The sequence below is a fragment of the Manduca sexta genome, chromosome 15 (genome assembly GCF_014839805.1).
Source record: "Manduca sexta isolate Smith_Timp_Sample1 chromosome 15, JHU_Msex_v1.0, whole genome shotgun sequence".
In the NCBI taxonomy this organism is placed as follows: domain Eukaryota; kingdom Metazoa; phylum Arthropoda; class Insecta; order Lepidoptera; family Sphingidae; genus Manduca; species Manduca sexta.
In genome coordinates, this window is record NC_051129.1 from 1435481 (window position 1) to 1454249 (window position 18769).

The following is an 18769-nucleotide window of genomic DNA, read 5'->3' on the forward strand; positions in this document are numbered from 1 at the left end:
TAATATCAACCGGTTTTGGTCCAATAACGACGCTTGTTTTGCGGCGAAGCGATTAATATGTAAACTAGCTTTTGCTCGCGGCTTCGTCCGCGTGAAGGAGTTTCCGGGATAAAGGTCCCGTTATATATTTTCCCGGGATAGAAAGCCTATAACCTTCCCAGGGTCTTAAACTATCTCCATACCTAATTTCATAAAAATCACTTCAGTAGATTTTGAGTAAATCGATAACATACAGACAGAAAAGGGGACTTTGTTTTATAGTATGTATACATAATTGTTTATAATCTATTATTTTTTGTTAACCATTACTCTAGGCTTGAAGATAAAACAGTCAATAATATAGTTATCCATAATATGTTCATAATATTATGGTTCAATAAATGACGTTTCATCTCGTGACGGTAGTTATATGCACAAAATGACGCTTTTTGAGCGAGACTTGTAGGAAGTGCAACTATCCTAGGATTTACACCATATATAAATAATCGCGATTCATTCATGTACAGTCAGCTTCAAAAGTATCTGAACAAATTTTTTAATTTTAATAGTTACTTCGGTGATTTATTGTACACAATACAAATATTGGGTTATGTGATAACCGAATAAACGGTGCGATATCCCCACTCTAACACTAGATCTTTAACATCAATTGCTTAATTCAATTTGTAACAATATACCTACTTTATAATTATATATTTTATGGTTTGATTACTTATTGATTATTTTTTAAGCTAAATTGTATAATTGTAGTTGTTGTATTTTTATATTATTTTATTTAATTAAATTTTTTACTGTTTTGTTGCTCATGTTTTTTATTCTAGTTTTCTTTGACAGTTTAAAATTATACCTTTAAAAGTTTGTTGTTTGTTCTTAAGTTGTTCATAACATCGCATGCCGTGGTCATCTTTAATTGTAATGACATATAGCTCTATTAATTATTATGTTTTGTGTTTTTGTTCCTGTTTATGTACATTATGTTGATGATCCTATAAAAAATAAATAAATATAATATACCGTCCAACTTAATCATTTTCTTTAGGGACCATAAAGCGGATAACTGCACACATATTTCATTTGAAACACAAAAGAATCGCAATAACACGTCTTCTCTAATCCGGTCAGGGCTGTCACCCTTTTCACCGGAAGCCCGCCAGCTTACCGGAAACAACGTCGCGCCCCAAAAATGTCCGCGTAGGGGCCAATTTCCGGCACACGGGACGTACGGCGACAAACAAAGATGGATTACACAACATTTTTGTTTCAAATTTGTAGACTTAAGACCTGGCTGGATTTAATAGGTGCGTATGACCATTTTTTTGTAGCATTTGAATGACAAGACGCTATATTTTTTTGTATTGGGCACTGCAGTTACCCTGATCATAATTGGAATGGGATATGTAAGGTCCATTGAACGAATCGACCCATGGAAGTATTGCAAAAACAGCAATATCCGATGTAATCACCAATTTATTTTATCAACATGAACATATTGAACGTATAGAATTTTAATATGTATTTAAAATGTACATACAAGTTAAATGTATTTTAATAATTTGTTGATTAAATTGTAAATACGGCATATGCTTTAATTTATGGCGGTGTGATACCCCCGTGCCTCGGAAAGCATGTAAAGCCGTTGGTCCTGCGCCTGATCTCTCTCCGGTCATGTCAGATTGCCGTCTCACCGGACTATAAGAGTGAAGGAACAAAGAGTGCACCTGTGTATTGCGCACACACTCGTGCACTAAAATACCTATAACTAGCTGATCTCCGTTACGATTGGCCGCCCGGGCAGAATTTCGATTAGGAAGTATCATTAATCATCATCATTGTTTATATCCAATTTTTTTTTAAATGTTTGTTACCTCAGAACTCGGTCATTTCTTGGAAAAAATATTTTTTGGAAAATTATTTTTTCATTCGAAAGAAATCCTCTGGATTAGTCCCATAGACTCCAAAGTTGGTAACCAGTATATACCTGTTATGGGAAATTATTAATTGGTTTTTGAAGGCGGTTAAACTTATTGTTAAAACTTTTAGTAGCCCTTCAATTATAATTTGATGTAAGAAACTGACAAAAGGCTGACTAATAACGATGATCAACAATCATAAGATGGTTTTTATGCGGATTTATTACGTCTCCATCCTTGATACATAGTCATATTCTTTTTGTTGGACGTGACAAATGTTAGGTGCTAAAGGAGGCCGGATGTGAAGAAACATGGCAATGATTGATGGCACGTCACCACGACCCGAATACTGTCGCTGAGATGAAATTACTCAACACTGAGAATATTTATTACATTTCATTTATCTACGTCAAGGGTTCGTGGTGGTAAAGGCAACACCATAGACCTTATTTCGCCCTCACACTGGAATAACTCAAGCCAGAGTCTACTTTGAAAAACGAACATCGAAACATCGGTCCGAAACGAAGAAACGATGAACTTCGTATTTAACTTTACTACCAAATTACTTCAGATCTGTCACCGTTCGCTTACCTTAGTGGTAGGATCAATTTCCCGTATATTTTTTTTTGGAGAATGCAGTGGAACTTTATCCTGATGGTTTTAAAAAAGCATGGTATAAGTTCTCACAAATTCCGTGTCTGAAATATTGCGATGAACCGATCGGATTCGTCGTCGAATCCGTCATGGGATCCGTAACACTTCATAGTATCAAAATGTGCGACCCGTCATCTGAAACTATGGATTTTGTTTTTCAAAGTAGACCCTTAGGATCGACAGCGCGCAATACGACAGCGAGTAGTGCGTGGCGATTCTAAGCTGTTGATATACTAGTATAAAGAAATTATAACTATAAAATGTAGGTAGATATTGTAACTGACTTTTCGAAAGACCAACTCTTCAGTCCGTCGCGTCGTAGCAAATATATGCGACTGACTTGCATAATTACATGCTATTATTTAATTTATATTCACAAGGAAAATTGATTTCGTTATTTGATTAAAATTATTTAGTACTATTTCTTTTATCGTATGTCGTGCTCTGCTATACCCTTAGCATGAATTAACATGTTATCGTGTCGTTAAAGTTATAAAAAACTATAACCTAACCTAACCAAAAGGTTAGGTTAATTTTTGTATGGAAATTTGAAAAACAGCGCCCCGCGAGCGTATTTATATCTAAAACAAGGCAATGTGAAAATTACGTTTTGACAAGACTGCGTCGGTGGCGTAGTTATACTGCATGCGCGGTACGGCAGCGCTCTGAGGTCCTGGGTTCGAATCCCGGGTCGGGCAAAGTGATATTTGGGTTTTTCTGCTCAGAATAAGCCCTGAGTCTGGAATTTGTGCCCGATATGGCGATAGGGTCGCCCCCTTTCACGTCATAGGATGGAACGTTTACGGCGAAAAGTGGGTGCCCTAGTTGCGCCTTTGCATTGGCATAAATGCGTGATATGTGTCTGTATTTATTTTGTAAATAAATTTATTATTGCAATCGAATTGGAGTCTATCTTGACTAGATCTCTACTGTATGCCCCCTCCACTCTTTGGCTCTACTAGTCACCGGCATCAGATTGTCAAGTTCACTGTTGTACCAGAATATATTAAACCACTCAAACGTTTGATATAAAACACATTGAATGATCACTCGGGCTGGGATATTTATCGAGTAAACACGAAAATGAAATATATTTTACGTACACAGTTGTTTGCTGTGCGATGTTGACCGGCATTGGTCATCCAAAAGCTTTCGCGTGGATGAATTATATGTTTGTAGTGGACGAATCATTTCACGAATGTATTGCTTGTTTTGATATTTGTATTATTATTCATATTATTATCTATATAAATACTGTTCTGTTTGTATAGTTTCTGATTAGGTCCCTGTTTGATATAAATAATTAAATAATTGCTAGTCTTGGATTAAAAGACGACAAATACAAAAATCACTCTCAAAAATGCTTCCAAATATACATTACTCAAATACATTAGCAGTATTGTACGATAATTGGTAACTAACAATTAGATTGTGAAACAAGCCTTTAGTAATATAACTAGTATTTTTATACTGGTTTAAGAATTCTTTTTTATATTTTAACTCGTAATTTAAAGTTTTGACATTTCGTTTTAAGTTAAAATAGTCTATGGTTAACACTTAGGAGTAATTTAAAACATAGCAAAATATTAATGGTTGTAAATAAAGACTTAGGTTAAAGACATTGAACTATATAGTTCCTAGTGATTTGACCGGACATCAGGGCAAAGTTTTTGCTCCAAAAGTTATTGCCAAGTGGTAATAAGTATAGTACCACAAACTTATCTGGCCCGGTGAGAAAGTCGCTGTTATGTCAGCGAATGGCAGGCAGATTGACTTTTCAAAACGATGTCGTTAGTTCCTCTTTCGGCCAACGGGCCAGATAAGTTTGTGGCAATGACTAAATATAAAGAGGACAGGCCTCAAAAGTTAGCTATATGAATAAGTTATATTTATGTTAGGGAAATCGACGCAGAATTGTCAATATATATGTCTATCTCTTTTACTCAAAGCTTATTTGGAACGCAACAAAAAAGACAAAAATAATTGCTTTCTTCGCATATGGCACTATTTCGTTTACTTCAACACACTGGGACCGCCTTGCGGCAGAAACGCTCATTTTATGCTGGCCAGTCGGCAAGTACATGTAGTGTCAGACGATGTAAACAAATCTTCATAAATATTGAATTTAAAGTAATATAATCATATTCTCAATTGTTCAGTGTGTTTATTAGTGTATTTGTTAAGTTTCGAAAATGACTCAGTGTTGTGTGAAAGGATGCAAATCGAATTCACGCAAGAAAGACCCCGAAATATATTTTCATAGGTTAGTAACTGTTTTTACCGAAAATTAGCAAATATCTTTGTATAATTACTTTTTGGATGTGTTTTTATCAATTAAAATGATATGTGGATCTGGTTTGTTAAGCTTTGGACCCTTTTAGGCGTGATTTATACACATTAAAATCATTATGTTTGTTTACACACGAGCTTAGGGATGGGTGGGTGGATTTGTTTAGAAATTATTGATATCGATATTTTAACAGACGCCCGTTTATCAGTTACGGTTTTGTCTTTGAAAGAATGTTAGAGCACACATCAATATTGTATTATTCAGAAGGACAAACTAAGTGAAATTAGAATATTTTTTAAGATAACCAAAAAATTTAAAAACCAAGGCAAAATGAATTGAGAATATTGAGCGACGTGATTGGAATCCTACACCAAATACATATTTCTTTACATTTTGAGAAGATATGCATAAACCACACGTTTAATTAACGCGAGTAAAGATAACTGTTTTCCAACAATATTCGCGATAAGTAAAATAGTAATGATTATTATACTTCACCTAATAAGTAGTAATATTACTTTAATATATTGCTATGAATAAAATTAGAATTGTTACATAAAAGAATAGATAAACATAAAAGAAACAACATAAAGATGAAATGTAAGATATATTTTTACAATTGGCGGTCTTATGTTTCGAGCAACCTTTGCATGCACGGAAATAGATACATAATCATATTGTTGTTATTGCAAATAATTATTATAATTGATTATCTTAACCACCATTTTTACGGTCATTGATTTTAGTTTGCTGAACCATAGTTATGTTTCTCGATCAAAGAGCATAATAATAAAATAAAATAAAACCAACCAAATAATTGCTGGCTACGCTATCTTATTCCATTTATCATGTATTAAATAAATATCTTAATCTGTAACTTAAATTTTTAGCAAGGAATAGTGCAACATACAAATATAGATCAAACACAACTGGATGTTTGTCACAACAGGTACTGCTTTGTTTAACAATTGTTACTTATAAATCAGTTTCAGTTTGTTTGTTTACATTATGATTTGTTATATTTATATTATGGTAGTTCCTAACCCCTTTCGTATTTGATCTTTTTGGGGCTTGTTTGTCTCTCTTAATTCTTCGATGTCGATACAAAATTTTCGGTACTAGCATATCACTATTGTAAGGGGCGGAGTCGGCACCATTTTGTTCATGAAATGTGCCGCATGTCACGTGACCATATTACCCATCCTCTATACTACTTTTATCATTGGTTTGTGGCACTATAGCTGTCTTATTTCAAATGTCCATATGACAAGATGTCACAGCATCTTTTTAATACAAAAATAATATATGTACAGAAAATATGCCAATATTCGCATTAAAAACGTACAAATTATATGAGAAAAATATGAAGTATTTTATATTGATCTTTTGCTATTTCGCGGTAGATCGACTAACCAACATATAAGCGCAAAATTTTTGTATGACAATCATCTCAATGTTCGCTCTATATAGGTTATCTTAGAACTTTTTGACTTAGATACACAGTGTCGCAATTAAACGTCTTATTAAGTCGTGGTTCCTCGGAAAATCTGACGTCTGCGTAGCGCCTTATAGTTTTTCAATTAATAAAGGATTTCAACAGTTTGCAACTATTGAGAACCAAGACTTAACATGCTCGCCATAGCATGTATGTATTATAAATTCAAGCTGCAACGTTGTTGATCTGCGTTCAATATTCAAATTCAGTTTCCTCGGGGCCTTATAATAATTTCCTGTGTTTCTTGGTTTATGAGAAAGTTATTGCAAGGAAAGTTCTATTGGAGGTTTTGGTATGAATTAATAAATATCCTAAAAAATGTCCCTTTAATAATAATAATCCAGCCCTGTATTACACTGCTCCACTGCTGGACACGGACCTCCTATAATACTGAGGGGATTAGACCTTAGTCCACCTCGCTGGCCTAGTGCGGATTGATACACTTTAACTACCCTCAATATTCTTACATAGAACTTCTCAGATGTGCAGGTTTCCTCGCGATGTTTTCCTTCACTGTTAAAGTGAGGGATAATTCACAAAAAATACACACATAATTTTAAAAAAGTCAAGGATGTGTGCCCTTGGGTTTTGAACCTGCGAACATTCGTGTTGGCAGTCAGTTCCACACCCAATTAGGCTATCGCAGCTTCGCCCCTTAGAAACTAATAAATACATGAAAAAATAAATATTCTGATTCTGAACAATTTACAAAAAAAAAAAGGCATAAACTTAAATCATTTTAAAATTTAAAAAAGAGCAAGCGTTTTTGATGCTTTTAACGCAACTGTTTATTTCATCGTGGTTCTTGGCAATAAGTTAATAGCGTCAACATAAAGAAATACAGTTCAAAAGCATAAATACAAAAAAAAATATTACGTTTCTATTTATGAAAGTAAATTGAAATAGTAACCCAAAAATTCTACTATTCATAAACCGGTGACTAATTAACTTCCATTTATAAAATAAATATAAACTACTCCTCGCGTTTGGTGAGCAAGTATTTCGGGAGGTCCGAAGACGTAACCGCACCAAATTTATTACAGCCCTTAATTAAACCTCGGCCAGCCTTCGTTAGTGTCGGGTATTCTTCTAGATGTTATTTATTACTAGACTTCCATCTTGGATTCGTCCGATATTTAAAGTGTGCTCTTTAGATTTTATGTTAGTTTAGCAGTGATTTAGATTTATCTTAGCCTGACTACTTCGGTGGCGTAGTTGTAATGTACGCGGTACGACTACGGCTATAGCGCTGAGGTCTTGAGGTCGAATCCTTGGTCGGCCAAAAGTAATCATGACTGGGTTTTCTTTATATTAAAAAATTCTGAGTCGCAGCTCTGAGTGAGGAAGTTGGTGGTGTGATATCCCCGGTACCTCGAAAAACCGTTGGTCCTGCGCCTGATCTTTCTTCGGTCATATCGAATTACTATCTCACCGGACTATAATAGTGAAGGTACAGAGAGTGCACCTGTGTATTGCACACTTGTCCATTATATTTCGCGCGTGATCTTTTTTAAAATTTTCGTCGTGGCCGAAATTCGGCTACGGGGGATTTAATAATATTAGCTTGCTGTACCCTTCTCGATACACATCCCCGAAACATAGAACACGTGCGAAGCATAAAGCCCGTCTATTTGACTTAAGATATAGTTATGGCAAACTAAATAAATTATAATATTTTTCGGTTAGTATATTTAATGTAATGATTGGTTTTGATGTGATACGCCAATAAACATTCGAGCGAACATACAAGAACCTCAGACCTCTGAAAACCAGGTCGAAATATTCTCGGCGACCGAGCGAACGCATCGTCTGTCAATCGAAATTACATTTGATCTGCCCAGTGCTCACCATAAAGGCATTTGCAAGCGAGAGACTGTTCACCAACGAAGCATAGAACTTAAAAGCGGCGATAGCATAGTTGCGAGTGAAACGGATTGCTCAGACGAATGTCCGCTGGTTCCAAACCCAAGATGCACGCACCTCTGACTTTTCTACAGTTATATAAGTGTTCTTTACAAATTATCACTCGCTTTCGAAGGTATGTGAAGTCTGCGACCTCGCACTAGGTCAGGATGGAGGACTAAGGTCTAAATTCTCTCAGTAGAAGTTTCGTGGGACAGTATATAATATACTAAAGGGCTGGTATTATTATAGCAAAATGCTGTTGGATGTTTATCCTGAATGAAAGTTAACGCAGGCAAAACCTCGAGCAAAAGCTAGTCATAATTAAAGTTACTGGTGAATGGATTTAGATTTAGAAGTAAACATAGAACAGAGATATTTTTCCTGGATTACACATTGGGACTTATTCCCGTATCCTTCTTCACACGGAGAGAACGGCGTTCTAAACCTAGTAACCAATAATTTGTTCAAAAGGTAACCTAAGTCCTTTACACGGCTTCTATAGAACTTCATAAATCACGGAGGAGGCATATTAAACTTGAATAACAATGGCTGCGGGCCGCCACAAAAATGAATATATCGATTGACCTAAAAGCGTTCCGTATCACTATATAGGAGGTTAGATAGTTTTCGGAGGTATTAGGGTTTCTAGAATTTTCACAGAGCCTGGTCAAGATTTGAAAGCGGGCTTGGTAAGAGTAATTATTAATCAATGATATTCAAAATACTAAGGACAAGTTTTAAACAAATTTTATTTTACAGTTATCGTATTAAAAAGCTAAAATAGATAGCAGTCATTTTATTACTATTGATTTGGGAACGTAGAATTTAGACAAAAAGAGTCTGACTTTTGTATTCGGTCGGCTTATTCAATAATTCCACGTGTAGCATTTATTCAAAAGTTGTGAAACCTTGAACACTCCCAAAAACAGTGGTCACGTGAAACACTAACATTTATCCTGAACTAGACTCAACACTCCAAAATCTAACAATATTAGTTCTACATTCGAACCAATGTAGACAACTTAGTTTAACGACAAATCAAATATGAACGTTCCACATTGGGAAACTGGCCAAATACCGCTCGGAACGCAATCGTAGTCGCTTCCATATGCATTTCCATTGATATTAAAAATGTGTTGTATGTCCCAATCAAAGTCTGAATGGATAATATTTATAGCATATTCATCGAATAATTAAAGACTTTTTCTGAGTGTTAGCATTACGACAAAAAATGTTATAATAGTCCTTTTCCTGAGTTCCAAACTGCGTGGTAACACACTCAACTCCAGTGGTGAAAAGTGCAAATAACCCGATTAATGTCGGCTTGCCTTTATACAGAATTTATTTGGAATCAAATTATCGTTAAAACTGTTTGCAAGCCGCATTCATGCATAGTAATATTTAGTACCTATATGCTGTCGGGTTCTCTTTTGGAAAATTTTACCCTTCACCACTGCTTGGCGAGAGCCGTTTCTAAGGCCGGCAGTTTCCAAGGGCGAAGACCTTTAGAAATAAGATGCTAAGTTTCATAATGCCCAGCAATTGTAGTCGCTACAATGTTCTTTAAACAGGAACATGACAGTGCGCACTGATGCTTCGCGAAAATAGACATTGCAATGTACAACAATCTACTATAAATTTATGTGTACCACCTGCTGTTCATGCATGTCATTAATAATCATCAGTAGGCCGCCGATTATAAGTAATTGTAATCGTCTCTGTTATTAATATTATAAATGCAAAAGTTTGTGAAAATGTTTGTTAGTGGTCAACGCAGAGGCAGCTAAATGGATTTGGATTAATACATAGGCTATTATTTATCCTAGTAATTTTTTCACCTTTGAAGTAACGGATTTTTTAAATAAAGGACGCTGCGGTAGTGAAAGGTGCACATAAACCGATTCTTGCCGGCTTCCTTTTATGTAGAATCTAACTTTTTAGAACGATTGGCAAACCGCATTCAAGCATATTGGTACATATATGTTGTGTCGAGGTCCCTTTTACCTTTCGCCACTGGGGCGCAGTTGTCTTACAGGCGCTATGAACAGTGTTTTAGAGACTTTTGTAAAAGCGTTATCACGCGGGCGAAGTCGCAAGCAATACCTAATTTTGTTAAATGTACTTGATGAGTCCCTTGATAACAAATTTGAAATAATTGCGAATAATGCATCATTGAACTCGAAATTCAAGGTTTTATCAATTTATCGACACTTCATGAATTTCCTTTGTATAATTAATAAAGTTACATAAGGCGTTAACTGTCTCGAAATGTATTTGTGAACGTTCATTGGTGATGAGGACAATGGTTCTTTTGTTAGTTTAAATAAAGTTTGAAATTTGTTTTGGAGATATGCGATAATTGGAAAATAGATATCACAATGGATAAGTTTTCGCCTTTTTATAGACAAGTACGTACCAATTTTTTTTATTATTAATTCATTATTGATCAAAGGTCTTGTGAAAATCTGGCGTGGAGAATAAGTTCTTAGTCAAGCCGCCTTTGATCAATTCATTAACCTAATCAATAGTCGATTAGTTTAAAATGGAAGTCTTAGTTCTACGTTCTTCTATTCTGCAATAAAAAGTAGCTTTTATATTAATCCAGAACATGGTATACCTGTGGAACAATGTCATCCAAATCTGTTGAGTGGTTTTTGCGTATACTATAGGTGTAATCGAAAGGCCAGTACGTCACAAAAGGCGATTCTGCTTTATTACATGGTTATCAAACAAGAAAATGCATTTATAATTTACTTAGATGTATGAAGCGTAGATAGGGAGAAAGTTCATAATAGGGATAAAGAAATCAATAAAGATAAGGAGAAAGCATTCCAAATCAATAATAAAAAAATTGGCCGCCTTTAACTTGCTGCCCCTCGAATACCACGGCAGTATACTTTTAATAAACAATTTATAATGATAGTAAGTGTGACGTGATTAGTAAGTGGGATCCTATCAACTTTAGCCTCAACCATTCCCATGGAAAAGAAAACACGTGATATCCCACAAATTTTCCAGGTTCCATACTTTGCTCATTCAAATTTTGCAGATGGTCGTGGCGGGTACTTCTCATTTAGGCGGGCTGTCGCTGGGAATTCTCATCGGCTACCCAATAGTATTATTGCAACAACTCCCCTCCGATCCCAAAATGGTCATGGATTTGAATAACTCTTCGTGGATTGGTAATTGGTATTTTTATAATAAAGTGTCAATTTACTAAAAGGCTTTGAGTTTGAAAAGCACTATAAACAGTTTTGGAATGAACTAACTTTTGGAGCTGTAAATATTTTTGCACGTTTTTAATCAAACAAATACTTTATTTTACTTGTATTGTATCTTTTTCTATACTTACGTGAGCCGATATAGCGGGTTTTTATATCTTGTGTACTATGGTCGCTATTCGGGCACATATAAAATATATACATAATTAGCAAACCTATTCAATATTATTTAAAAAACTGTTTCGTTTATTTTCCTTTCCAGCATCTGTTCAGGGCATGACTGGAATATTAAGCATTATCATGACACCCATAATGCAATGGAGAGGCAGACGATTCGCGTTCATAATAAGCAACCTTATTATCATCATTGGCTGGACCGTAATCACCTTCGCCAATGACGCTACCACCATCATCATCGGTGTATCATTCCACGGTTTCGGAAGTAATGGCGTGATTATCGTCAGTCTGGTAGCTGTCAGCGAAATGATAGATCCAAAATATCGATGCTTGTCAATGCTTTTATTTGGATTAATGCAAGGAGTAGGAGCAATATTAGTTACTATAGTAGGCAATTTCTTTAATTACAAGACAATTGCGACAGTAATGTGTGCACCTTGTGTTTTGTCAGTGATGTTCAGTTTTATGTGGCCTGATTCTCCATCTTGGTTGGCTTATAAAGGAGACTTTGAAAAATGTGAACAAATCTTCATATGGCTAAGAGGTAGTGATGATGATTCCAAGAAAGAGCTAGAAGCACTGATCGCGGCACAAACGAAGCTGTTTAAAGAAAAAGCGTTAAAGAAAAAAACTGAGAAAAGAAGCCACGTGAAGAATTTTTTTGAGAAAATTACCAGACGGGACTTTTATTTGCCGATGGCAAGTTTACTGTTAATAATATCTTCGTATTATGGAAGCGGTACTTTGGTATTTTTCATGTATGGAACTAAATTGGCACAAACTTTTACTGGTATTACCAATCCTCTAATTTCTGTGATATTCCTGGATTCAGCTCTTGGAATATCTTCTATATTAGCCATAATAACAGAAAAATATTTGAAAAACAAGCAAATATTTTTATTAGGAGGGATATGTAGCATATTTTTCCTTCTATTATTATGCATTGTTACATATTTGCATAGTGTAGGGATATTAAAAGAAGGTTCAATGTTATTTTTGTATTGTTTTTTGGGTTTTATGATATCGAATGCTTCCGGATTGTCTCCTACAGTGTTTAATGTGTCTGCTGAATTGATTCCTGTAAAACATCGAGGGTTGGGGAGTGCAATATATTTGATTACTATGTGTGGTTCCCACACTATATCAATAAAAACCGCACCATACTTGTTTCTGTACATAAATGTGTGGGGCGCGTGTATTCTTTATTTATTTTGGGCCATTTTGGGATATTTTCTAATTTGGAAATTTATACCAGAAACCAAACACAGGACGTTACAAGAAATTGAAGATTATTTCAACTACGGTGAATTTAGGAAAGTAGTGAAGGACGAATGTTCAGTTAACGTGCCCATTATGAGTTCTGAATGAAAAACTATGATAAATCACAGTTAAGTTCAAAATAATTGTAATGTGAGTTGTTATCGTTCGTCAACGCAATCGAAGCTATTAACCTTGTTCACATGCAATGCCATCGTTTCTTCAAGCTAATGAACCTACATACATGACCTTTATTATGTTTTGTTTACTCAGTTTTAAGTGATTTTGTATTCAATTTTCAATTAAATATTATGAGCTGTATATTTTTTATTACTGGAAGTATTTAAAGTTAAAGAAAAAGGCGATCAGAAAGTTGCAACTCTAGTCATAGCGCGTCCTAGGTATATAGTTTTACCAATTCTAAACTATCTTATTCGAATCTTGATATACGAATTCGAATTTCAAAATTAGATCGTAACGCTCACAATATTATAGCTATCCGACTACACAGAAGATATATCATAGCTCCACGTAGATATGAAAATTTAGTACCTCACGTTCAGCAATAAATCTAGGATTATAAATACCAATTCATACCTCGTACTGTTGAAAATCTGAATTAGAGAATTCCTTATCAGCAGCCATTAAAGGCTATAATACCGGTAAAATACTCGTAAAATGTTTAGTATTCTGTTAATGATTATGGAGCGATAGAAATGTTTCAGTTATTGCACTCGACGCTCATATTTAGTGAGTATTATGTGTTTATATTGCTATTGTTTAATATAACTAAGTTAAAAGGTTTTAATATAATCCTTCTTTATTATTAATAACCTATAGCATGACTTGTTCATGAATGGCTTGTAGATACTGAATTATTCATGACGAGCATTAAATTTGATAGATTTTTGTACGTTGTGTCATTTGGCCCTTGCTGAGAAAACTTAAACATAAAAACCGCGATAAAATCCGAAAAATAGTTTAATTTGAATGTAGAGTATCATGTTTTGAACGATTTTAGTTTAGTTCCACAACATAACGTTTTTCAGTTTTCTTCTTGGACTTTTGCAACACCAAAAGCATATTCGACTTCGACGCAGATGACATACTGAAATCAATGATCGGCGAAATTTCTCGACTGCCACATAGAATCGCATTTCCAGATATCAAAGGCTTGTTATACCCAAAGAAAGATAAAAAAACACCAAAATATGTTATGAAGACCAATCCAACGACTACAAAAATGATTGTACAAGCAACTGTGCACCCTTCGCCGCGAAAGGTGCCAGAAATAACAATAAGGGACATAAACATTAGAAAAATGAATATGAATTTAGCTCGATTGTTCAGCAAACATACTTCGTTACCAGACTTCGCGAACGGAGCCGACGATCCATCACACGAGACGCGTAGATTCGATGCCATTCGAGCAAAAATGGAAACTTACGAACCAACCGATTTTTTGCGTCAAGAATACTTTTACAACGAGAACGGAACGAAGATTCTAATGGAGAAAAACAAAACTATAGAGTTAATGGCACATTATGTTTACGAGACGAGGTACAAGCTTCCCTACTCCCAGCTCATGAGGGAGAAATACAAAGATGATGTGAGGTACAAACTCGGGTACTGTTTCTCTTTACTTCGGCAGTTGAAGCAGCAGCAACGGCTAATTTATTCGACGTTGATGAACCATTATTTGAAGACCGTGACCTTGCACTTCCACATGAAGATGTATGAGAAGGTGGTGCGGCTGGATGTCGATGTACGCGATCTGATACAGTATATAAAAGATCTTGAAAGACATAGAAGACTTATGGTCGATCCGACTTATTATGACGATAACAAATAATTAACTGATTTTTATATTGTTTAATTATTCTAGACATATTCATATATGTAATATCAGTCCTGTTACGTATATTATATACTTTCCCCCTGTTAGGCACGTGCCTCCTCTCCTATTGAGAGGATTAAGGTCTTGGTAAACCACGCTTGATCCTACTTAAAAGTTTGATCTTGGGAAGCTACATCATTTACGGATAACGGATCTTCAAACTGAACAAAATTTCAAAATAGGAGCAATAATTTCAGAATTTTGTACGTTTCAAGAACAAACAAAAAATAAATTGTATTTTTGATAATTGTAGATAAAATTAAGGCCAATTGTAATTCCGCTTTAAACTTACAATTCAGTACAATTACTGGATCTTATAAGAAATACTATTGGGACGAAGTAGTGCCCAGACAGTCACTTAGTAGTTTAGATGGCGTTCTGTTTTTGCGAAACTTACCATAATACGAGCAAATTATCTCCTAATTGCATAAAAAAGACACATTAACTACTGGCTAAGATACACTCGTCAAATTACTAGAGAAAATTCCAAAGTTAACAGCTTAAACGTAGTTTTATGTTTCTCTCAGCCACGTTAAAGTTTAGTAGCGAATAAATCTGGCCAGTTTCCAGTACACTGCACCGAATTGAATAAATGAACGGAGTCGGCCTTCGTTATCTATTTTTGCTACGGTAAAAATAAAAGTTGAAAAGTATAAACGAATTTTGTTGCGTTCGGTTTTTGAATTTTGTTTTTTTTTTTTTTCTTGAGGTAAGAAAGATTTGAAAAACGAATGTATATAAACTTTTTTGGTGATAGCCTAATGATAAACTTGTTCAATAAAGATTGACTTGCACCAATAAACGCCAACGAACCGGGGATTTTAGTTGGTATACTGGTGTAATGTATATACAGGGGTAAGGACTCAGTCCAATGCTCGCTTGGAGGATGCAATAGTCCCGAGTGACGACATTAGGCCGGCGAAACAAACATAGCTGCTCCACTCACCCCCCAGGTGTCGGTAGCGGTAACGCGTTTATTCTCACAAAAAAATATTGGCTAGCATCCATTCCAAGGGAAATCGTATCTAGGGAAATTGTTCTGATATATTTTTCATAATCAGAAAGAAACATTAATTAGTGCAGTTTCAAAACTTTGCTTTCTTACCAACATACAAAACTTCAGTTAATATTAGTATTTGCAGAATTAAACCAGTAGTTTCAAAGTTTACAGCTATTAAGCCGAGAAACATCTTTAGTATCCCGACAAATTAAAAAATCCATTACAAGTGCACATAATATGTGCTAGAACATTCCTGATCGTAATGCTGTGTGGCAGCGACCTCAGAAGTAGTTCCACAGCTCTCAGATAAGAATTCCAGACGACGCTAATGGCTCAGATATCTGAATTTAAATACCTTCCCAGCGTGCGCTCACGGAATCCTATAACTTTGCTCCGCTCATCAAATCTTTAGCGGTTTGATGGGTTTTTGAACGGATTGTTATGAGGAAAATGCAGATTTTGAAGTAAATGATTGAAGTTTGTTTTTGGATTATTCTGATGCATCTTTGTTGTTTCTGAGGTTTTATTTTTTAAGCTAATATATTCTACTGCACTTGATTGTAAGAATAGTGCGGTTTTAATATGGCAAACATGGTATAACACTGCGTTTTGGACTGCGGCCGACAAAACTATGAGTATTGTGGGTTAGATTATACTGTATAAATGTTAATTAGAGTAGGAATCTAGAGATTTTTAACCTCGTGTATCAGACCATAATTAGAACAATAAATAACATATTTTAATTTCCTAAAACACGAACTAGTTGCATCACTATCTTTCCATTTAATGATAGTATAACCCCTATTTTAAATGTTTAAATTCACGCAAGCCTGGGATCTTGTTCTACATTTACGTCGTTAGAAACGTCGGAAGAAAAGTATAATATAAAAAACCGCGAGAAAATCCGTAAAATAGTTTTATTTCAATGTAACATTCGTGTAAACATAAGAAGTCATTATATTTACATTTTAAAAATACTGCACTCGAATTAAACAAGAAACGATATTGTTATCGAGGAAAACGTTACCATTCCCGCCAAAACACTCCAATGTTGCCAGTTAAAAAATTAGTAAATTGTACGTGGCCAGTGTTACAATGGCGCGTTTAAAATTGCGAGCGTTGCACTCGGTGTTGCCAGATCGTTTGGCACATCGCCAGAGCAAACTCGGAACGACTCTGAATAAATGAACATGGATGAAAAACATTTGTTGCTCTCAACTATTGTCGTTTTTTTTGCGGTGGCGAATTTTTAAGAAAAAATTTATACGGATGTAATATGGTTCGCTGGGGAGTTTTTGCATTTTTTATGGTAATATTATTAGGTGGAAAAGTCAAGTACAAAAGTCATTTTTGTAAGTGGCAACCCCACTAAATAATTGTGTCAGACTGACTGTTATTTTTGAGTCGTAGTCCTACTAAACAATATTGTTTAACCTGATAATATTATTAGAGATGATGCAGTTTAGTTTTTTTGATATAAACAAGTTAACGTGATCGAGATATCGCGTTTATTTTACTTATAAAAATATTGCACTAAAAATAAATATGCAAACAGAAAAACACGCCTAATTATGAAATACGACATACAACAAAGTAATCAGTGCGTATGCGGTAAGTTTCGTCACGATATTATTATAATACATTTTTATTTGTTTTTTTTTAATTTTGAGCGACACGCATTTGGGTTGCCCCTCGGCAGGATATGGGGCACTGGTACAAAGGGTGTGTGGCGCAAGGAATAACCGTCAGTGATTATTCTCATTTTTTTGGGGTTTCATTCCTCTTCCTTTGTTTTTTTTTTTAAACGAATTCAAAGAAGCAGGCAGTTATTTATTTGGCGTGTTTATTTTATGTTTTTTACTTCAGAACTCATTTATTAACCGATTTGGTAAATTCCTTTAATTAGTCAGCAACTCCAAATTTAGGAACACGTAAGTATATAGGTAAGGTTATTTTTTTTTGTTTTTAGTATTTGGAGGCGGTAAAGTTTTGTAGATCGACCTATTGAATACTCTATAACAGTGGTTCCCAAAGTTGACTGCACCGCGAACAATCTAAATTACAAATTCTGAACTCACTTCTAGACTGTCATGTAGACACTTTTCATACTTATTAACACGCAAGGAGTGCTGTCTTAGTGTCAATTTCGGTTATTTTTCTCAGACATCAGTTATCATTCATTCTATTTATCAGGGCCCAACAAATAATCCTCCGCGACTCACCAGTGTAGCTTGGGAAACACTGCCCTATAATATAATGTACCATTGTTAGGTATCCCTCGTCCTTATACAGTCAGTACGTCTCAAAACGATTTTAGCCTTATTCTACATTCCTCGCGACACGGAAAACTAGTTTCCTAAAATTATACCTATTTTGGTTCGGTTAAAGCTTTGTTCGTAGAGGGTAAAATGACGGGATCGTTTGTTTAAGGAACCGACGGTAAGCCCTGCCAACCGCTCTAAGCCCTGTAGCGCGCGGACGTGCTCGCTGCTACGAAACGTGTATATTGTAACCAGTTTTGAGATATTACTTTATGCTTCATGCTTGAGTGCAACGAGACGGTAATGTCTTTGTATTAAAACTGAATTTACTTTAAAAGTTACTTTTACTAATGATAGGTATATTTTTTTGAGGTTTGAAGAAATTATTTTGTAATAGGCATCGGCATGATTGTGTCTCTTTTCAATGTCAATTTAATTACTAAGTCGACAGTTTCGTTTTTTTCGAACATACTGTATCGTCCCAAATTTTAACCTATATATCTAGTAAACAGCTATATTTATATTGATTCCGAAAAGCAACCAAATAAAATATATAAAGCTTTGAGATCAAATTTTATTTGCGTTGGTGCATTTCCTCGATAGATCTGAGACTATTCGTTCGCAATTTCAACTGGTAGAGGAAGGCACGTACTCTATAGTCGTATAGTAAATTTAGTATAGTAAAATAAATGCACAATAGTA

General features: G+C 35.0%; 2 protein-coding genes across 2 annotated transcripts in view; one reads left to right on the plus strand and one right to left on the minus strand.

The window, feature by feature from the left end:
- Positions 1 to 18769, minus strand: part of LOC115449543 — a 185390-nt gene that overhangs the window by 57250 nt on the left and 109371 nt on the right. The gene's annotated exons all lie outside the window — the stretch shown is intronic.
- On the plus strand, positions 13572 to 14775 carry LOC115449562. The gene is made up of 2 exons (XM_030177417.2): positions 13572 to 13659; positions 13959 to 14775. The coding sequence occupies exons 1-2, from the start codon at positions 13626 to 13628 to the stop codon at positions 14759 to 14761; spliced, it is 837 nt and encodes a 278-aa protein (XP_030033277.1). The 5' UTR covers positions 13572 to 13625; the 3' UTR covers positions 14762 to 14775.